The sequence below is a fragment of the Anastrepha obliqua genome, chromosome 5 (genome assembly GCF_027943255.1).
Source record: "Anastrepha obliqua isolate idAnaObli1 chromosome 5, idAnaObli1_1.0, whole genome shotgun sequence".
Classification (NCBI taxonomy): domain Eukaryota; kingdom Metazoa; phylum Arthropoda; class Insecta; order Diptera; family Tephritidae; genus Anastrepha; species Anastrepha obliqua.
Genome location: NC_072896.1, coordinates 47,785,821 through 47,809,541, shown reverse-complemented (window position 1 = coordinate 47,809,541; position 23,721 = coordinate 47,785,821). Strand labels below are relative to the sequence as shown.

Genomic DNA, 23,721 nt, shown 5'->3' with positions numbered 1-23,721 from the left:
ATTCCGCTTAAATTGTTCGAGATTAAAATTAATATGAACTTCTTTCAATCAGAAACTACTTTTGTTTACTTTCTCAGTTTTTTTTTTTCATAGAGCTTTTTTCGTCATACCTTAACTACTTTATCATGTATGTATAAGTTTATGTATTTAACTATTAGCTTTCGCTTTGTTATTAATGAAATAATTTTGACTTTAAATAAAAACGCATATTTAAAACCATCTTTTTTTATTATTTTTTATATGATAGGATAACTGCTTAAACAATATTGTTGCATTTTTTTTTTAATTTGAACACAAAAGTTATATTTTTATATGTAAGTAGGAATCTTATACATAGAGTAATTATCCAAAAAATTTAAGTTTATTAACCCCACTTTAAAATTTGTTTCTACACTAAGTGGTTCGACTATGACCGTTCGAGCAAAGATTGTGTAAGTATCATAAAATTTTTTTGCGATATATGATTATAAATAATTTCGTAGCTAGACGGGCAAATATAATAAATTATTTAAATCCAATGTATTTTTAATTCTCTTAGGAAAAAAATTCTCCAAATAGTTATATCACGCGAATAAATGGTAATCTTGCGCAGAACCTAATTATAATAATAGAATTGGGTAAAAACTGATTCTTGGCAAGATTGATTTTGCGTTGGATTTCAAAGCTGAGGTTGTTATTGCATTTAATGCAGGTTCCCAAATAAACTAGATTCTATACTAACTCAAACTTACAACTGCCAACTGTTTCGTGCACACACGAATGCGATCGCACGCTGGTTTATTTGGTGGCCGAATGAATGAGCTTTGCCTCGCAATTTTTGTTTTAAAATGTAAATAGAATTCGAAATATATTTTGAGTTATACTGTGGTATTTTCATGCAATTTCATTTATTCGATTACCAAGTCTAACTGATTCAGCATTGCAGGGAAACCTGCTTTATTATTTAATTCAATTTGGAGAGTAGGGGCACTTGGCAATTTGTGGTTAAATAGTCAGAAAATGCAGATTTTGACCATTTATATGATTTTTTTTTTGAGCTATGTAAAGTTTTTTTTTTAGCTTTCCACAACGGCATCGCATAGTACTACTCTTTAGCTTTAAGGTCCTTTTTTAAAAATATTTTTACGATTAATAGAAAAAACGCTATTCTATTTTGAATTGGAGGCTTTTAGATATGCAAATTCAACCTTTCTAACTCTCTAACGCCCCTGTAAAGGGCGAATTCAAAATAGTATAACTTGTTTTATATTAATCGCAAAAAAATTAAAAAAAAAATGGATTTTAAAGCTGAGGGGTAGTACTTTACGATGCCGTTGTGGAAAATCAAAAAAAAAACTTTACCTTGCTCAAAAAAAAATTAAAAAAATTTTCAAGGTCATATTCGTTTTCAGCATAAAAAACCTTAAGGAAACACCCATAGCGGTTTTAGAAACTGTAAAAAAGCGAGATTTCGCAGGCCTATGTAATTGTTTTTGTTAATTGTATTTAATTAAAAAAAAAAAAAAAAGATTGTTGTGAACACCTTTTAAAAGTTAGCTTAAATATTTTTTATTTAACTTAATTTGGTTGTGAGAATTTGTTCAAAATTAATGGTTTTCTTAATATTTAAAATCCAAAATTAAAAAAAAAAAATCAAAACTAAATACAACTTGTCTTCAAATAATTCTGATACATCCTTTTCTTTTGAAAGAAAAAATAATATATAACTTATTCATAGACCATTAATTTTCCAGAATTTTGGTTATTTTTTTAGAAGAGGATCGAGCAGGCATCAATTTCCTTATATGACTGTAGTAGCACCACTGGCTTAAGTTGGGGCCTCTCGTTTAAAGAAATCTATTGGTTATAAGGTATTTTATTATTTTAATTATAAATTATGTTGTATAGAGTACTCCTCTGGCAGAACTCGCTGGAGAATACGACATTGGTTAAGCTGCTAGATCGAAGAACTTTGGAACACTCCAGCTTTGCCGATTAATGTAGTGCAAAACGTGTTACCCAAGGACATCGCAAGCAAAATTGCCGCAGCTCGTGTCATAATTAGGCTGAAGGTGATCAGCTGCAAGGTTGACTCTAAGACTCTTAGAAATTTGACGTTCATCCTCATGATAGCTTACCAGAGGAAAGCCATGAAAAAGCTGCTGTTCGGAGTCGGCTTAAGTTACTCGATTGATGGAAAACATCAACACTTACAACACAATTAGGAGGAGGAGTTCGGTCAAACCCCCAAAAAGGGCAATCAGGAGCCTGAGCTTAGTATCAATCTACACCTACCTGTAAGGTCCCGAGATTATTCTGACTGCAGGCAGATCGGAGGTGCTCGAGAGAACTCTTAGGGCAAACAATACTTCAACTCTTAATGTGGGTGCCCTTGCCGGGTATTGTGCTTTAGGTATTTACACGGTGGGACTTGACATTACTTCGACTTCCTTTCTCAGAAGATGGATGAATAAGTATTATCTCAACACCTACCTATTAAATGCCCTGCTTCTTTGCAAAATTACAACTTGGGCATTTTGGCTCTCACTGCCACGACTGCAGAAGTAGAAGAATATTGGCCACTTATATCGTCAACAAGAAGTGATTACTAAAAAATATTCCTCTTTCCTGCTTCCCCTTTCACCGTTCAAGGGTACGACAGTGAACGAACTTAGAATTCTCGAACAAGTTTGTATTTGGGGAAAACCACCTGATCTACTTTAGCTCGTTGCCCGATTTAAACTATTAACTAAGCTTGAAATACCGTAACTTGAAAAGGCATCTTAATAAAAAGAAACGATTTTGTTATAACAGATCAGATTTTATTGCCCTGAAAGTAAAATTTGCTAAAATCAAATATGTTGATGTGCCTAAATATGCTGAAAGCCTACAAAAACCTACAATGGTTTGATTTCAAGATGTGAAAAACTAATCACTGCCACACTAGTACGAATTTGCCAGCAATGGTGCAGCAGGGTTACAGTTAGTGACATCCAACTTTGTGCATTTAAGCTTTTTCTCCGATTTAGTTTTTGCCGTCTCAATATTTCAACATTCAAATGTCTCCCTATTTGTCGCATTTACCATCTAATGCTCCCCTCATACTTTTCATACCAATGTTGCTGTTGCTTCTGCATAGGTGTCCGTCCGCTGATGTAATTCATTGGAGAAAACAACGAAAAACTTACACACTCTACGCAACTACTGTCGCATGTATGTATGTAAGATATATTCACACATTTCTATATGTACATTAATATGTACCTTCAAGGCATTTATTTTTTTATATATATCTAAATATGTACAACATATATACAATACTTGCGCATAAATACGTATATATTTACTGACCACCGTTATACACCAATTCTGTATGACACCTTATTCCCAAGTCATCGGAAGTTTTAACCTTTCCGGCTTGCAATCGTACCAACACCATCACTCCATAAGTGCAGTCTATGTAAATAGAATAACTGCAGAGAGAGTACAAGCAGGAATTGTGTCACAAAGGCGGGAAAAATGAGCGATGCACATACACTTATTTGCTTGTGCTGTGTATGTTTGCTTGTAGATTGCAAATATCTTCCATATTTAGACTCCACCCCTTTCGGAGCAGTGGGAATAAATGCCATATTGATATTTTGAGTAAAACAAATAATAATAACAACAACACAAATTATCTTATCATTGGCACTCTCTGATTCTCAAAACTTCTCCAATGCAAAGCCAATGGAAAACACACTTCCAGCGCCGTCGCAGTAGGCAACAATTTACTCGTAGGAAAGAAAAAAGCCGCCGCCACCTTTCGAACGGCCATTATCAGCAACACACTTGTATATTCATCATCATCATCAGCCCGTCACCAGCTGAAATGGTTGTGAGCGAATTCAGCTATCTGAAATGAAGCTCGCGGGAAGGCTTCCAAGAAGTTTTTTCAAAAAAAAAAAAACAAGCGGGCTGAATAAAAGCACTTCAAAATGAACTATTTTCTTTTCCCATATTTGACAAGTTGATATGAAAAATATAACTTCTTGAGAGTATAAATACAAATATTTACATATATACGTGTGTCATGCACTCTTGTATGTCGGTATATGCAAATTTACGTAAATGTGAAAATATTTTTTTTATTATAAATGGTATTTATACCCTTTCTAGAAATCAATAAAGTATTTTATTGGTTTTACTAAGCAGCTTAAGCGGGTAAATTGTTTTTTAATTAAAATGGCCATAAATTACGCATTTAAAGACATTTGTATAAGTGCATATGTATGTATGTGTGTACTTGTAATTCACGCAGTATTAATACCTACAATTATTCTGTGGCATTGAATGTTTCCTGCCAAAAATTTGCAGATACAAATAAGTACATACTTAGTTCTGCCATAAGTTCTGTTACAAGTGAAGTCCGTTATAGATATGAAATTATAATTCTTTTTTTAATGAAGCTAAATAGTTTTATTTAATCATGCAAATATTAAAATCAAAAACTTTAAATTAAATTAAATTTAAAACGAAATGGTCACTATTTGCTTTTACATAAGCCTTCACACGATTAGGTCATTCAGCTAATGCAGTACTCGCGGTTTACATGGATATTCACGTCGCTGCTCGAACTAAAGATTGTTTAACACTCTCCAAATTTCTGTGAGGCCTTCTACAGGTCATGCTCTCCAATTCTGGCCACAAACTGTAGTCCAATGGATACAGATCTGGACTTCCAGACGGCCAATCTTCCTGCGGAACCAGGATAAATTGGTTTTAGGCACTACTGGGTGGTTTTTACCTTATGGGCTAGAGTGGAAGCTTGCTGGAAGAACCAACGCTTTCTATTAAAGTGAGTACTGCTCAAATGCTTTACCACGCCTTCTAAGACATCCCCCTTTTTCGCAGAAATTAAGAGATGTAACGCCTTTAAAATACACTCCCCACCAAACCATTACGGAGGATGGATGGTGGCCACGCTGAGCCCTTGGAACAACATGTTTTTTTGTCTTCTTATTAGTTTTAGCATAGAATTTGTCGTTTGCTTATTAAAAACTTCCTCACAAGTGAACATTTTCTCATCTGTGAAAAGAATATTTTCATGGTCGTTGACCGCACGCCACCAAAGAAGCTGCTTGCACCTGTCGGGTCTAATTTTCTTCAAGCGCGTTGTCAAAAGATAACCAGTTGAGCGACGGAAGGCTTTCATGTGGAGATAATCTCTGAAAAGTCTTGACATGGATCTGGTCGACACATTCATTTCCCTGGACATGATTTTCTGCTTTCTAAGGGCGTTTCTGCGAATTCTTTCTCGAACGGATTTTATGACTGCACTGGTTCGAACTACGCGAAGACGACTACTTCTTTTTCTGTTGGTCCCTTCAGATGTTTGGGAAAAACGATTGATCGTGTGGTAAACAAAAATTCTCAAAATATTAAGTTTTTCAGCAATTCGTAAATCCCACTTGCACTTTTACCACACTTAGGTAATGCAATCACCGCAATGCGATTTTACTTAGCCCCCCACTCCATTGTTAACAAACGAATTTGCGAATTTGTTATCGCCGTATGCATTGTAAAATTTGTTACAGAATTTATGGCAAAACTACCACAAACTAATTTTTAAAAATCATAAAAAGTAGGTGATCATTGACTGAATTTAGTATAAGATTATCCACGCTATGCTGGATAAATATTCGAAATTTTTAGGCATATAATTTTGAACACAATAAAAAATGTTTCTATATTAAATTAAGCGAAAAGTAGTGCATATATCCCTCACTAAGTATTTCGCCGAACTTCTACTCCTACTAGTGGTGTACACCTTTTTGTTATCCAACAAATAGCCTCTTTATAATTGGAGTTTTTTTTTCAAAGCTGAAGTGCACATGAATAGATCCATACATCTTCCGCAGAATCTTTCTTCAATACTCTAAGTGTTCATCGATTGTTTTCATCGCCCAAGCTTCTGCGCCATACAATTTGACGGGCATAAAGAAATACCTATAAATTTAAATTTTTGCTCGTGAAAAGAGGACGTTACTACTTAATGGCCTACTTAGTCCAAAGTAACACTTATTGGCAAGAGCGATATTTCGAAGCTGTTTTAGTATCACAGTTAATGCTGCTGCCCAAATAAACAAAATTCCTTATATAGAGGTATGGACAGAGAAATAGCGCACTTTTCCACCAGGAAAATCTGTAAACTCTAAATTTATCACATTTTGAACTGGGCATTGAAACAGGGCACTTTTACTGAAATTATTATTTCAAATTGGTTAAATTTGTTTATTTAATTACTTAGCTGATTGGTATTTTATTGAGTATCCATTTTTTTTAAACTACTTCCCACCTGCTGGGTAAACTTCCTATTAACTTTTGGTATTTCTCCACAAGAATAGAGTTAAATGTTACAGTTAATTACAGAGAAGGAAGTTCTTCCGCAATAGACTACTGAATTTTTTTCCACATCCAGCATGACATTATTGCAAGCGACCAAAAACAGAGAATTTTTTTACAAGCTGTTTCGGGTTTTGGATATTCAATACGAAAATTAATTACTTCAGACTGCTGAATACAATTCTGGAGATGCGCTAGTTAAAAGTACATCATCTTACTTCGGCTGAATTCTTCTGGAAGACGATTAAAACACACAATGGTAGCAGACCTTATGGAGCGCGTGTAACCATTATATTGTAGAATGCTTTTCTTAAAAAAAACTTAAACTTAAAAACTAACATTAAATCTATAATTGTAGTATTTGTGAGGTACTAAATTTCTATCAGTATATTTATTTCATAGTGGTCAAACATTAAAGAATTTAAAGGACCCATGTTTGCAAGTATTACTTAAAAAATGCTATTTATTATCTAACTGAATGGTTTTATCTCTGTGTCACGCAAGAAGCATTTCTAAAAGATATTAATTATTTCCTTTCCTTTACGATTTTGTTTACTATATTCATTATATTCTTTATTTACTCATCGAATTCTACCCTACTTCTCCTATAATTCTAGTAAATTCTAAGTACACTAAATCCCCGTTACGAAATGAAAGATATAGGTGTTATTTTTGACGTTAAGTTAAATTATATTGATTTCATTGTCTCTAAAGCATTCGCAATGATCGGTTTAATTAGAAGATACAGTAAAAGATCCTCAGACGTTGAAGTCCTTTATATTGCCTTAGTGTGAAGTCGCCTAGAATATTGCTCGATAATATCAAATCAATACTACGAAATCCATTCTAAAAAAATCGAGAAAGCACAAACAATTTTTACGAAATTCGCTTTGAATAAGATTGATTGGCCAAATGGTACTCCTCGTTATATCAGTAGATGGAAATTGTTAGGCCTACAGTCATTGTCTGATAGAAGAATCTAATTCTCATTAATTTTTGTTTATTATGTTATCAATGGCAACACTAGCTGCAATGAGTTGACCAATCTCTTCCAAACTCATATCTCGTCTTTTAGTCTTAGAAATAACCGTTTATTCATTGAACTAACAAACATAATTATTCAATGAATGAGCCTATTCAATTTAATAAGCTGAAATAAATAAATAAATTCAAAATAAATTTGTCATAATTACACAGCTACTGAATATGATTGTAATCGGCTTCTAATATCTTAGGTAACATATGGACTAAGAAGCCCCGACACTAGTTTTATTGCATTAACCTCTTTTTCAGTTAATACCAACCTTAAAAAGATAGTTTCTGAAATTTCATCATATTCTATTCATTAGTTCGTGAGTTATTGTGTTAAGAGTAACGCTACTTTTGTTATTTTCAAAACAATGGACCAAAAAGAATTTCGTGATTAAATTTTCACTGCTTCTTGATGTAAAAAAATACCGTTCCTGCGAAGCAATGGCTTAAAAAATGTTATGGGGACTTTGCTCCATCAAAAACAACAATAAAACGATGGTTTGCTCACTTCAAACGTGGTCGTAGAGACACCAAACGAGGCGGCAACACCAGAAAACATAAAAAAACCACAAAATCGTTTTGATTTGTGAATGAAAACTCAAGTTGCGTGAGTTAGCTAACATCATAATTTTATCGGAAGAACGTGTTGGCTTTATATTGCATGAGCATTTGACTATGAGAAAGCTCTGTTCAAAATGGGTGCCGCGTTTGCTCACTGTTGACCAAAACAAGACGTGTTGATGATTCTGAGCAGTATTTGGTCATGTTTAAACGTAATAAACGTAATAAAACACATGACAGTAAAAGAAATATGGATCCATCACTTCACTCCGGAATCAAAACGATCGTCATCTGAGTAGACAGAAACTGATGAACCTCGTCCAAAGCGTCCGAAAGTACAACAATCGGCTGGAAAAAGGTTATGGCCTCGGTATTTTGAGATGTGCGTGGTGTAATATTCATCGACTATCTTGAGAAGGGAAATACCATCAACAGTGAATATTATATAGCGTTATTGGAGCGTTTAAAGGCCGAAATTGCAAAGAAATATCAATTTTGTTTCATTAAGACAACGCATCGTGTCACAAGTCAATCAAAACAATGGCAAAACTACATGAATTGAACTTCGAATTGCTTTCACATCCACCGTATTCGCCAAATTTATCTCCCAGCGACTACTGGCTGTTCACATCCCTAAAACAAATGCTCGCCTGTAAGAAATTTCGCTCTAATGAAGAGGTTATCGCTGAAACTGAGACCTATTTTGAGGCAAAAAGTAAATCGTTGTACAAAAGTGATATTGAAATGTTAGAGCGGCCCTGAAATGATTACGTTATTCTTGATGGAAATTACGTTGATGAATAAAGCTAATTTTGAACAACAAAAAAGTGTTTTCTTTGTTAGGCCCAGGACTTTTCTGTCCATGTATTAGATATATTTTTCACTTACGTGAAATTGCTATTAGCGGAAAAGAGATATAATATCACAAGAGGAAAGTAGTCAGCTTTTTCCCGCGGCTAGAACGAAATTTAGTAGTATGGTAAGCACTTACGTAATGAATGAAAATTTTAATATAACCACTTATTTGATACTCATTTATCTTGCAGGATAGAATTAAAACACAGAAACACACCAAAGCAATACTGACTAAGTTCTCATTTTCTTTCTGATTGGCGCGATAATCGCTTACGCGATTTTGGCCGAGTTTACCAAAGCGTGCCAGTCGCTTATTTCTCGAGACACATCAGTAGTATGTTCCAGTAACTTCCAATAGAATAACTTAAGTTATAGAACTACAGTGCAATACAATACAAAGTGTGTTTTCTGACGTACATATTTACAAATTACGAAACAGACACTGAAGCAGCACTGATGGTAAGAAACATCACTGTGCCGGACTTGTCTGATCCATTTGAGACTATAGTAAGCCAACGATATTTTATATTTCGCTGACACTGGTACCGATTTGATACCGCACAGATGTGTGTAAATATACCTCAAACACTTTCAGTGTATGGTAAATTACTTATTTATTTAATACCAAAAAATGTATACACAAAATACAGTAATGTCACCGGAATACACGAAATTTTAGAGCATCAAAAATAATCAAAAAATGTAAAAATTATTTTTCTTCGAGCCACAGCTGTCGAAATTTCGTGGGTATGCACATCTCTGGTATATATCTTGTTTTATTTAAATGAAATCAATCTTATTTATAAATTCCATTAAATTTTGTGTAAATGGCGCAGAAATCACGTCTGGCAGAAGTTGCATAATTGCGAATTCAAGTGCAAGAACTCATGAGAAAGTTTTCTTAAGGCCAATTCACCACAGTTTGAAGTGTCAGCGTTTTTTTTTTCTTTCAGCCAACAACCCAGCAAACCAAAAATTCGCGAATGGTAAACTAGCGCACTGCTGCCAAGAAATAAATTAATTTCAGCAAGCCTGGAAAGACAATTGGCTACGAAGAAATTGATGAACTTGCAGAGATAAAGATCCCATTTAAATGTCCACACTGATATCTTATGCAACAGGAATTTTGTGAGAGTATTAACGAAAGTGGAGGAGGCCTTGTTTTTATGTGAAAAGTGATTGGACGTGGAGGGTCTCAAGCCCAGCGCACAATTTCGCGAGGGATTTAAATTCCATGTATACATTTATAAAGGATGATTTTTTAAGAGCTATAGGAAAGTTTTTCAAAAAAACACACGTAAAATTCAGAAAAATGTAAGAAATTTTTATTTAAATCGATAGTGCAGTCCATATAATTTAATGTTTGAAGATTATTTCATGCAAATGTTGACCGCGACTGCGCTTCAAATGGTCCATCCGCTTAGTCTAATTTTGGTATACTCTTTCCAATGTTTCGGTCGGTATCTCACATATAAATGTTTTAATGTTGCCTTCCAATGCGTTAATTGAAGCAGGCTTGTCTGAATAGACATGAGCTTTAACATAGCCCCACAAAAAATAATCTAAAGGCTTTATATCGCACGATCTGGGTGGCCAATTGACAGGTCCCGAACGTGAAATAAAATGTTCACCGAACTCGCCTCTCAACAAGTCCATTGTTACGTGTGCTGTGTGGCATGTGGCACCGTCTTGCTGAAACAACATGTCATGCAAGTCAAGCTCTTACATTTTGGGCCAAAAAAAAGTTGGATATCATTTCACGGTAGCGCTCACCATTCACAGTTAAGTTACGATTCGCAGCATCTTTGAAGAAGTAGGGTCCAATGATACCTCCAGCCCATAAACCGCACTAAACTGTGACCTTTTCTGGATACATTAGTAGCTCTTGCAATCCTTCTGGCTGATCTTCACTCCAAAATCGACAATTCTGCTTATCTACGTACCCATTGATCCAAAAATGAGCTTCTTCGCTGAACACAATTTTTCGATAAAAAAGTGGATCTTCGGCCAACTTTCCAAGAGCCCATTCATCAAAAATTCTGCGTTGCGGTTGGTCGTTCGGCTTCAATTCTTGCACCAGCTGTATTTTGAATGGCTTCACACCTAAATCCTTTAGCAAAATTTTCCACGCTGTTGAGTAACAGAGGTCCAATTGCTGCGAACGGCGACGAATCGATAATTGATGGTCATCATTAACACTGGCCGATACAGCTGCGATATTTTCTTCAGTTCGCACTCTACGTAAGCGTGTTGGTGGTTTGATATCCAATAATGTAAATTTGGTTCTAAATTTAGTCAGAATAGCTCGAATAGCCGCTTCAGTGGGTCGATTAAACTGACCATAAAATGAAAGAAGCGCGCGATAAACTTTCTTAACAGAACACGCATTTTTACAATAAAATTCAATGATTTGCAAGCGTTGTTCGTTTGTAAGACGATTCATGGTTAAATTATAGACTAAACTGAAGATGTTTGACAGTGAAACAAAACACGAAACGTGCGTCAGCTGTTTAAACCAACTGTTTAAAAAAATAATAGCTAAAAAATCACCCGCTTGCTACAAGGCAGACGGCCGTGTGCAGCTTTTGGTAAAAGAAGCTGTTTGAATACTTTGCTACCCATCATCGCGCGAAGATTTTCATTAATTAATTCCATCTTGGGAGCGAGTTGAATTTATCAACTCACTAAAAAAATAACAAATAAAGCAAAGTAAGTGAAAACATTATATGTAAGCTCATAATATCTCGATTGAAAGTGTCAAAATGGGACGAAGTGCGGATTTACCATTAGAAATGCGTAAAATTGTTATTAAATTGTACTTGGCGCGAAATCCACAAAAAATTGGCAAATCGCATTCTACGGTACAAAGTGTTATTGCTAATTACGTTAATACTGGTAAATTGGAAGCTAATCACCACCCAGCCGGAAGGCGAAAAATATTGGCTCCACGTGAGGAACGCAACATAGTAGCATCAGTCGCGCAAAATCCGAAAATAACTCGCCGATACTATGCCGAAATATTCAAGAGTCTTCGCATAAAAAAGTAAGCCCTCAAACAGTCCAGAATTGCCTTTATAACGCTGATTATCATAGCAGAGTGGCACGCCGCAAGCCCAACATTTCATATATTAACAGAAAGAAGAGATTGGAGTTCGCAAACGCACTATAAATGAGTCAGATTCTTTTTGGGAAAACGTCATATTCAGTGATGAGTCGAAATTTAATGTTTTCTAACCAGATGGCCCTCCAAAAGTTTGGCGAAAAGGAAATACAGAGCAGAATGAAAAAAAATTGTATTCCTAACGTTAAGCATTGAAGAGCATATGTAATGGTTTGGGAGTGCACAGCTGCATCTGGAGTAGGAACAATTGTTTTTATTGATGGTAAAATGGACAAACATCTGTATTTAAACATTTTGAAAATTTGATTTATAGTGCCGTTAAACTTGGACTGGATGCTAAAAGGTTCTTGTTTCAGCAAGAGAATAACTCAAAGCACTCAACTTATCTCGTGCAAGAATGGCTTATTTACCACTGTAAGCAGCTTAAAACTCCACCTCAATCACCGGATCTGAACGCACTTGAGCATGTCTGGGAGCTCTTAGAAAGGAGAATCAGAAAGCACAAAAAAGCATCAAAAGCGTCATTAAAAATTGCAGCTAATGAAACCAAGGTATTGGTAAAAAGTATGCATTGGCATTTGGAAGCAGTTTTTAAAGCTAAAGGTGACCCAACAAAGTACTGAATACTGAGTATTTTTTCTATTATTTGTTTAATAAAATATTCTTTATATGTACGAATAATATTGTATTTTTGCATAAAATTTATTTATTTATTTGGAAGTTTTTCTTCCTTAAATATTGAATAAAAATGTTAGTTTTTACGAAAATATTAAAATGTTGTTCTTTTGTATAAATCGGTCTAAGTATCAGGTATACCTGCTTATAACCTGTGAGTGTACGAATAAATTGTGTGACCACTGTATGCCATTGTACGCACAGCACCTGTATTATGCTCGTGTTAAAAATTTTATTTTTTTTACATTTACCGCATATTTATATTTACAATGTATTTATTTATATAACAAAGTTAAAGACCCTGCACACCGGTGACCCAATTTTCCTCAACAGTTTTTACTTCAGATCAGTAACGTAAAGAGCGCAGCGCAGTTCAGCAGTTTATTATTATCTGTTTTTATAATTTTAACACACCAATCAAATAATTAAATTGTGCACTAAATATGGATTTCAATGAATTTCGCAGCTTTGGAAATGGTGCCATAGATCTTATAATCCGCTATTTACAAACCATTCGTGAACGGTAAAATATTCTACATATTATATATCTATTGAGTACCCACAAAGCAAAGTTAAAAACCCGTGTGCGTTCTTAATTAATCCCGATATGCATCAACTGTATGATAACTGAATCTGCACTAATTGCAAATTTCAATACATATTAAATTAATTGTTAACGTTTACTAACCGAATACTTTTAGTTAAATTGCATTTACAATAATGATTCAATTGAATGAATTTCAAAAATAGCCTTTGTCAGCACCTCATCGTAGTTTTGTGCGAATTCGGGAGCAAACACCTTGCGCGCCATTTGTGCCAATTTCTTTAAGGAATGTCAAGTCATTAAGTTTTAGTCATTAAATCTTAAATTGCTCGGCATAGTGGAAAGTTAATGGTATTTCTGTGCTTAGTTAAAAAATGCATAATCGCGATCGCTATAATATTTACGAATAAATGGATAGATAGGCAGACGGTCCCATTGATTGCCTGCCCACTTGACTTGAAGAAGGGCTCCGAAATTTTTTATCAGATGCAGCAATATAAATCGGTTTCTTTCATTTGTGAAAGGCTTATACTATAAACACATTGCACTTCACAACGTAGCGACAGTCAAAATTTTCTTGTCTGCAAATGTCGTCATAAAGCGAGCTTCATAAATATTTTGATAGCGGCAGCGACAAGCAAAACAGCTGATTCAGAGGTTTTTATTCATATACAAATTGTGTGAGAAGAAAAAATTAAATATAAGCAATCCTTAAATTTTTGTATTTACAATAGATAACCTAATCACTTTTATAAGAAGAGATATTAACGTGCTTCAAGCACTTGAACTCGTACAACATTAATTTGAGGCGGCTTGAAAAAAACTACAAGCCATGGAGGTTTTTTTCCAAAATTATATACATAGGTATAAAATTAGAAAAAACTTTTTCTTCATTTTGGTGTTTCAACGAGATTGGAACCTACTTTCTCTCTGAATTCCGAATGGTAGTCACGCACCAACCCATTCGGCTACGGTGGCCGCCTAAAAATATCCATAATTAGTGTTCGGCAAAAACGTGGTCTGTGATAATTTAATCAAACCTCGGTCCAGAATTTGATATTTGCGGTGCGTTATATAAAGATTTTTTTTCGGAAAGGATAAATGGTTATGAGGACTATTATCTTTCATTCATGTGGAAACGCGATTGGTTGATGAGGCATTTCCACATCAAGCAAGTATTGTGAGGGAGTTTAAATTATAATCAATCAGTCACAAAGTCAGTGTGAATTTTTTTCTTTTCCACAAAACCGAAATTACCAATCCAGAGTATAATTTTTGAGTCGACAAACTACATTGGAATAATTAAAGCATATTAAGAGATACATTTTATAAACAAATCCCAGGTAGAAGTTTTAATGAATACTTGCGTGTACAGGGTGCTCCATGTGTACTTTACACATGAAAATAATTTTGTGAAATATGCATAAATTTCGATTTCCTTCGATTGCAATCTTATTTGACGTAAAATATGCAATTTATTGGGTCAATCGCCGTAAATGGTATCGATAAAATGGTCACCATTGCGTCATTAGAGACGCATATTTGAGTTCTTTTTTCTAATTTTTCATAACATTTTCCTAGGTAAATTCATCGTTCGGCGCGCTGTATGGCATGTGGCGCCATCCTTCTATTGAGGTTGGTACACAGCTCGAGAATTTCCGCAAGACAAGAATTTCCACACGAGAGAGGCAATAATCCATCTCTAATAGCACGATTTTGAAAGTCACATAAGTGCTTCTTAAAAAAAGAAAAAAATTTAGTTTGCATCAGCAGTCATGCACACAGCGTCATGATCAATGTTTTTATATGTAGTCCGAAAAATACAAGAACATGACATAAAAGAAATATTATATATCCCATACTACGTGCAATTTCATCGATTTATTGGAAGAAATATTCGGTGATTTGAATATGTACAGCAGCCTCGAAATGATATGTTATGACGGTTATGAGCTGTATCAAACCAATAACGTAATAGGTTAAATGGTAAGTCTAGCTTATCTGTGAGTGCCGATCGTCCAATGATCGGTAAACACAGTTACGAGTTTGGAAATTGAATGGCGTGGAGTCCTCAGGACTTTCTGAGTCATCCGTCTAGTTTACTGGGACCAAAGGATATTGAAGAAATTGAGCTTCATCTCTTCTGCACTTTATGTATTCCTAATACGCAATCTCCAGGACTATATAGCCCAAAAGTTCTCGTGATGATCATATAGCTGCAATCATTTTTTATCATTAATTTTATGACGGCCGCCGTAGCCGAATGTACCATTCAGTTGGAACTGAGTTCGGAACTCGCTATGGGCAAGAAACATCAAATAATAGAGAAAAGGTAACAGTTGCCCCTCAGCAGGCAATGGCAAACCTCCGAGTATATTTCTGCCCTGAAAAAGCTCATAAAAAACATCTGCCGTTCAGAAGTGTCAATTTATGAAACAACATCAAAGTGCACAATTCAAATAAGAGCTGCCAATTATAAATATATGTTATGGAATATCTTCCATTTAGACTAGACGATCTAACTTTAGTTCAACAAAGCGCGCCAATCATCCTAGTACTAACGGGCACGGATTCGAAGCACAAAATGAATGTAAAAGAGACCTTACTCTTAGATTAGATTAGATTCATTCCTTTGTAATTTCTTTGCATACAGTTCAAGCAGCTCACAACTCCGGTCAAGTACCATCTGGATAGCAACCTAAAATCCATTTGAGAACGAGCTAAAGTAAGAAATCACTTTCCTATAGGGTCATGCCGGCGCACTGAACTGAGGAATTTGTGAGATATATGCAGTAACCGTCCATCAGTCAGTGCGCCTAGCACAATTTAATAATATTTATGTTTTATGTAGGTGATCTAAGAATATCAGTAACCGGGGTTCTATAAAGTGTTCTTTATTATGTATATTTTTATGAACAGGAATGTACTTCCATCAACAGAGCCAAGATCGATTATTCACACTTTGCCCGATGAAATGCCAGAGCATGCCGAACACTGGCAGCACATACTGAATGATTTAGAGAATATCTTAATACCAGCCTTAACGCATTGGCAATCTCCACATTTTCATGCGTTCTACCCATCCAGTTCATCGATGGGATCTATAATTGGAGAGTTACTCATAGCGGGTATAGGCGTTTTGGGTTTTAATTGGGTGAGTATTTTTACAGTAAAATATTTTAATAGTATTATTACATTTTCATATATATTAATACAATCTTCATCATATGTATGCGGATTTCCCCATTCACATGTAACGGAATGGAAATGTATTCTCTCAATAATTTGTAGTAGAATCTTCGGGCATACGAGTACTAGCAATCAGAGGTGCAAATATTCTTTCAATATTTAGAAGCCCGCTTTAATCAGTCAAAGTTATTATAATTTAAACTATTACTATATGCAGTGGAAATGCAAGGTTCTTTTTGAATTCTTGTTTTTTGTCGTTGATCGCAAAAAGCAATGTAGCAAACTTTTATGAACTTATTTCCAAAATGAGTGGTATGTTACCTACACAACGTCTTTACTGAAAAGAGTTTAGGTCCGAAATCAATACTCGTCGTTTTGCCTGCTGTGTATGGAATATATTTCAGAAACATTGATCTTACTAGCCTAGTTTTTCACACACCTGCTTATGAGATATTTGCACAATACTTTGAAGAAAATAACTCTTCTCTTTTGGCCTTAAAACTTTTCGAGTAGGACGAAGGATTTGAATAATCATCATTTAACTGGCAAACAGAAAACCAAACACTTGCATATGGGAATCGGAAAACTCGCACGTGATTATCGAGAAGCCAATGCATTCACATATAGTGATAGTTTGGTGTGTACTTTTCTCGTACATGCTGAGCGAAGCGCCGGTGCGATCAGCGGTGAGTGCTACAAAGCCATGATGTCACAATTTACGTGACCAGCAAAGGGACACATGAAGCTAATCGACCTTTGGTTTCAGTAGGAGAATCGCCTTGTGGCACATTTCATTCAACAAACGATCGGAGTCGGCTTAAAACTTTTATATACACCAAATTGATTTAGTCTTGGTTGGTTGATTGGTTGAAGTGGTGATTCAACCAGAATCCAACTAGCGCTTCCGCACTATTTTGTTGTCGCATAATCGTTACCAACCTATTTTAACGGTTATTTGCAGCGTGACTCTATCCAGTCTGTGCGATTTAAGACCCTTAATAGGTTGTTGGCGTCTAGGCCAACAGTCGTTCGAGACTCTCGTACAGTGATTTGCTCAGGGTTGACTTTCTCTCCTTCCATAAGGCACGGCATTCACAGAGGAAGTAAAATATAGTTTCCTTATTCTCCCTCTGTAAGGGATACCCATTTTAACTGTCTGCTTTCCTATGGACCAGAAACCAGTTATCAATGTTGACGTTTGTTTGTGGTTTTAGGTGGGCCATAACGTTCTGCTGATGTTGCATGTCGACTCCCTCTTATCTCTTATCTACAGCCCGCGATTCGTAGATATTTGAAGGAGATTGCATTCTTGATTGCACCCAGTGGTGTGAATACCAATTCTGCGTTATTCATGGCAGAATCCTCTTGCCAGTTCATCTGCTATTTCGTTACCTTCAATGTTACGATGCCCTGGGATCTAGATTAAGGAAACGTTATGGTTTTCACTCAAGGTGGTAAGCCTATTTCTGCTTTTTCCACCAGTTTAGAGGTTGTTGTAACCGAATCCAGTGTCAAGATTGCAGCTCGGCTATCCGAAGGAATAGCGATATTGCCCTTAAAAGAGGGATCTGCGATGAGTAACCTACAACCTTCCCCAATTACCACTACTTCCGCCTGGGAAGACACTGCAATCAATATGAAGACATATAGATTTTTCCATTTTAAGTCTATGAGAATATATACCCGCACCTACACCACAGTTCATTTTAGAGTCATCTGTATAGACTGTAGTGAGAATCCCTTATACCATTCCTCCTGAGATGGAAGAGTGTACCAAAACTCCTGTTGAATGTTACCGTCGGGACGATGTAATCATTCATCTCCGAGGAGTACTGAGTCCGTCGCAATAATAGACTGGCATGACCATAGGTTTTTTGCTTACAGCGACCCGCTTGATTTAACCTAAATGCACTCTTGGTTGCATCTTCTTGATATATAGGGACCCCAGGACGTGATCTGATTGCACCGACCGTTATTGAACAAGTAATTTAATGCTGTAAGCTCTCCCAAGAACTTTTCATCAAACTATCGATCCATACGATAAAATTGGTCGTATAATCGCCTGATTAGACCATAATGTATGTTTAGATTGAAGACCCTATCTTCTTCCAAGCATACGTTTACAGGCATAAAGCAATTTCTGCTTTCCTTATGCGTTCTTCAATGTTTAATTTTCAGCTATGTTTGGAGTCTATATTTTGCCTCTAAGTACTTTGCAGTGGGTGAATGTTACATAATATTATCAAAAGAAGCTTGTGTTTGATGCACCCAATTTTTGCATATGTTTAATTACAATATAATAGTGAAATAAATTTGTTAAACAATATATGTTAACCATTTTCTTCCGCAGGCTTCCAGCCCAGCTTGCACCGAACTAGAAATGGTCGTGTTGGATTGGCTTGTGAAGTTTCTTCAGTTACCACAACATTTCAAACATTCAACTGAAGGTCCCGGGGGTGGAGTAATTCAGGGTTCAGCTAGTGAGTCAGTTTTGGTTTCTGTGATAGCAGCACGAGAGCAAATGGTGCGACGAATAAAATCGGAGCACCCCGAAATGAGTGAAAGTGACATACGAGGCAAATTGGTGGGCTATGCAAGCGACCAGAGCAATAGCTGTGTAGAAAAAGCGGGCATATTAGCAGCTATACCAATCAAATTATTGCCAACCAAGGAAGATTGTGTACTGCGTGCAGAAGAACTCGTAGCAGCACTGAAAGAAGATTTATCAAGCGGACGAATACCAACAATATGCATAGCTACACTGGGCACAACCGGCACCTGTGCTTATGATGACATTACAGCGCTAGCTTCATTCTGCCAGCGTTATAAAATTTGGTTGCACGTGGATGCGGCATATGCAGGTGCTGCTTTGGCATTAGATGAATATAAGCATTTACGACAAGGATTAGATGATATTGATTCTCTGAACATAAATTTGCACAAATTACTTTTGGTTAATTATGATTGCGCTGTTCTGTGGCTTAAAGATGCAAGCAAACTTGTAAAAGCATTCCAAGTGAACCGTATATATCTGCAAAATAATCAAAAACTAGACAACGAACTGCCAGATTTCCGAAATTGGCAAATTTCATTGGGCAGACGCTTTCGTGCACTTAAGGCCTGGATAACTTTCCGATCGGTGGGCGCAGAAGGACTACGAATGAGTCTACGAAAACATATAGAACTGTCAGAGCGGTTCGAAAAATATATTCTAGCTGACAATCGCTTTGAACTAGTGGCCAAACGTACGCTCGGTATTGTTTGTTTTAGGGTTAAAGGTGATAACGAATTGACCACCCAGTTACTACAACGTATATTGGAGAACAAAAAGCTGTATATGGTGCAAGCAGTTCAGGGAGAAAAATTGTTTCTGCGTTTCGTTATTTGTGGAATGGATACGAAAAAGGAGGATATTGATTTTGCTTGGTACGAAATTCGAACTAAACTAACTGAATTGTTCGAGAAGCTAGGGGAACCTGAATGCAAGGAAAGAAAGAGTAAAATGTACGTGGAAGCTATAAGCAAACAAATATCCTTTAATCTTCATGATGGAAATGTTCTTAGTATCTCTGAAAAATCTAAATAATAACATTACTCAACAAATTTCCCACTTCTGATTTTATCTGAGGGTGTACTATGTGATTATTATTCCTTGGTATTGGTATCATAGGAATGGTAGGTAGGTGAAATGGTTGAAGTGCCGAACTGGCACTCCCCAAGTAGCACTAAAGCACTGTTTTGATTCCATTATGAGACCTCAAACAGGCAGATATCTACAGCCAGCCAGAGCTGTTGATAAAATGGAGAAGATTGATGGGACTTAGGTTAGCGCTCTGCCCCAGGCTGTCGAAGAAAGAAGCACCCAGTGATCTTAATCGTCTAGCTGCCAAACTCGGACATTTACAGAGAAAGTGCTCAACAGTCTCCTTCTCTGAAAGGTCCCCACAGCTTCTGCAATGGGGGTTAAATGGTAACTCTAGCTTTTCCACGTGTGTGCCGATCGTCCAGTGACCGGTAAACACAGCTATGAGTTTGAAAATTGAATGACGAGGAGTCCAAAGGACTTTCTGAGTCCTCCGTATATTGTACTGGAGCCAAAGGGTTTTCGAAATAGCACATGAAGAAATGGAGCTCCATCTTTCCTGCGCTTTCCTGAGAAATAATTTATGCAGTTCCCCTTTGACAACTGTCTGGGGGATGCCGATGCCCGGGTAGGAGGTATCTGAGGCCAATTCAGTCCCCTTCCTGGCAAGCTCATTAGCAATTTCATCATATTCCCTGGAACCCAAATTAGAGAAATGTTACCTGCACACCAAAGATATTTGATCTCCTCCTTACAGGAGTTTACTAGTTTCGTTCTGCACCATGGCGTCGTCAGAGCTTGACTATAGGAGAAAATGATAATATCTACTCGCTTCCGCATTCCCTAAGCATTTTTCATACCTGCAGGATCGCAAAGACTTCTGCTTGAAAAACACTAGTAATATTCGGCAGTTTAAATGAGATAGATAAATTGACTGATTTAGAGAAAACCCCTGCTCCGACTTCCGATTCCATCTTGGAACCGGCAGTGAAGACAGAGGTGCAAGCTTCGGTACAGATTTTCCCCTCGATATAATCCTGCCAATTTGGAAAGATTGCCCTAGCACGACGCTCAAACTCTAGTTTGCGGATAGATAAATTTGTTCGAAGTTCGGAGAAATGCGATGTTAACTGCCCGAAAACGCTGCCATATCCCTTGAGAGATTGCCTCCAGAGGCCAACCTCCTTTAATCTGATTGCACTTTGAGCTGTGATGGAAATAACGTAAAAGTCGATGTGAAGTAAGTGAAAAAGGACATTCAGGGCAGCACAGGACAAGTTTTACATACACCGGTGAGGCCAATGCAAGCAGTTCTTTGCACCCTCCCGAGTTTAGTGATATTATAGCCCTTCCGAAGAGCTTCCCACCAAATCAGGCATCCATACGTTAAAATTGGCAAAACCACTGCATTGGACATCCACAGCACGACTTGTGGCTTGAGTCCACATTCTTTGCCGAACATAGATTTACAGGCGTAGAAAGCTATACTAGCTTTCTTTATCCGATTTTCAATGTGCAGCTTCCAATGGAGTTTGGAGTCAAGTATCACTCCAAGATATCTAACTTCCGATGAGAGCGGGAGAACATGGTTGTTTAATTTGGGAAGCCGAAAGGGTGGACGTTTATATTTTCTGGTAAATAGCAACAGCTCCGTTTTGTCAGAGTTGACTCGGAGACCGCAAGTGGCAGCCCAGCGACTGAGTAGTCAGTGGCCTTCCCAAAATCTCAGCTCTGACTGAGGGAAACGGTCCCAATACCATAAGGACCAAATCATCAGCGTATGCTGCTACCTTAGCCCCACCCTTGTTTAGCATTATCAGAACTTCGTCTATAACAACTAGCCAAAGTAGGAGCGAAAGGACACCACCCTCATAGGAATACATAAATAAAAATTTTCTATCGCATCTCAGTTCCCTGATAAGAAACCAAGTCTAAAATAACGATTTCCATACAATGCAAAATACTCACTTTGACTTTTATTGATGTTTTGATTGAAACGGAAATGTTGCTTTAATGTAGCTGGCCCACCTCTTGCACTAGAATTCAGAGGCATTTCTCATAAAGCTCTTAAGGTAATCTGCGAGGATCGAAAGCAAGCTACATCCTTAGTAACAATTTTCGAATGCAACAACGTCTTGGTGAAAGCATTTTCCATGTTCGTCCAGGAAGTCAGCGGGCTTCCTATTATCAAGGAATTTACCGTTCCGGACGCTTGTCGGCATATGGCCGCCCAAATTAGTTGGTAGCTGCAAGGCTGGCGACGTCTGTCGTCCTGAGCGATAAGCTATGCATAGGTATAGTAAAAGAATCAGGTTTTCATTTAAAGACATTAGGGGCCATTAGCGATGAAGTCTTATCTTCCTTATAATGTAAACTTACGATGTGAAACGATGGAAGAGTCAGATCGAATTTCAGTTCTTCGATTCAGTCTCTCAGTGTCACTGCCAGAGGAACCAGCAGGCTTTTTATATATTTTATATTTTATTCTACGCACGAGGCTAAGCGATCTAGAGATGATACGTCAGATAGTGACAGTTCTTACGAATATTACTTTGAATCTGATAAGACGGAAAATGACAGCATTACTTCGTCAAGTGGAAGTGAAATCCGCGCAATAAGGGATCCACTCTGACATTTCAGAATCAGAATCATGTTTTATTTTAAGTACATGAATATACAGAAAATAGAAGAAAAAAATGAACAGCACTAGCTCAAGGCCATCAGGCATTTCAACATTAGCAGTGATAGTTTGTTTATAATTATTTTTTGATTTTATGAAAAGTTATAAAGCCTTAGTTTATACAACGTTCAACGTACCTATTTATTTTCTTTACTGCATACTCCAATCCCTCTCGCCCTCAGCGACGCTCGCCCGTTGAGCGGCTCCGTCCCCAAAGTGTTAAAGTTAAACGTTATTTGAGAAAACGGCCCATAACCTCCACTTTCATTTTCCCCCACACACTTGGAGAGTACCAAATACTTTCAAAATTTTAGCAAACACATACAAAAAACAAAAATTTTAAAATAACGGGTTATAACTAAAAATCTGCACTAATTGAAAATTTCAGTACATATTACATTTTTAAAAATGGTTTTAAGCCGGCATATCGTCTCAATTTTGGGCGAATTTAGCGCGTTGTACACCATTTGTGTCAATTTCCTTAGGGCATTTTTGAATAATGTCTCACTTTTTAGGCCTGTCCCAAATTTTTTAAACATGACTATTAAGTTCACATAAAAAATCTTTAATTGGTCCACATTGTGGTAAGTTAGGTGGATTTTGTGCCCGTCACAATGAGTCTGCTGCAGCATTTGACTGGCGGCTAAATAGATTATAGGCATATTCTTTCCGCCAAGCGTTGGCAAGTGACGTATAGATGAAGCAACTGGTATAAATGAACATATATTGCCTAAAATTGCATGTGTTTGTAAAATAGTGAGTTATACTAGTTTTATGAAGTATAACTATACTCGCTAGCGGCGAATCTTGCTCGATAACTTTGTTGTTGCTTTCACATGCAAATTTTTCGTCAAATTAGTCGAGCAGAGAAGTAGCGAAAAGAAGAGGTCTTATGTATTTATGAGTAAAAAGTGATGTACGTCATGGCGGAATGCACAAAAGTTGGCAACCTCCTACTTTGGCCCTATTGCAAGTCCGCCATAAATAAAAACTCTTTAAACCAGAACAATTTTGTATTACGCAAACCTTTATCGGTGGTGTTTTTTATTATTTCAAATTAAACATTTTTTATGAGGAGTTTTTTCCTGGCTGAGAAGTTTCCCATTGATAGAAAAAAC

General features: G+C 36.6%; 1 protein-coding gene across 1 annotated transcript; it reads left to right on the top strand.

Annotated features, from left to right (window-relative positions):
* The first annotated feature begins 12,966 nt into the window (after positions 1 to 12,966).
* LOC129249055 (3,4-dihydroxyphenylacetaldehyde synthase 2) lies at positions 12,967 to 19,931 on the top strand. The gene is made up of 3 exons (XM_054888679.1): positions 12,967 to 13,130; positions 16,071 to 16,305; positions 18,691 to 19,931. The coding sequence occupies exons 1-3, from the start codon at positions 13,051 to 13,053 to the stop codon at positions 19,924 to 19,926; spliced, it is 1,551 nt and encodes a 516-aa protein (XP_054744654.1). The 5' UTR covers positions 12,967 to 13,050; the 3' UTR covers positions 19,927 to 19,931.
* Positions 19,932 to 23,721: the final 3,790 nt, after the last annotated feature.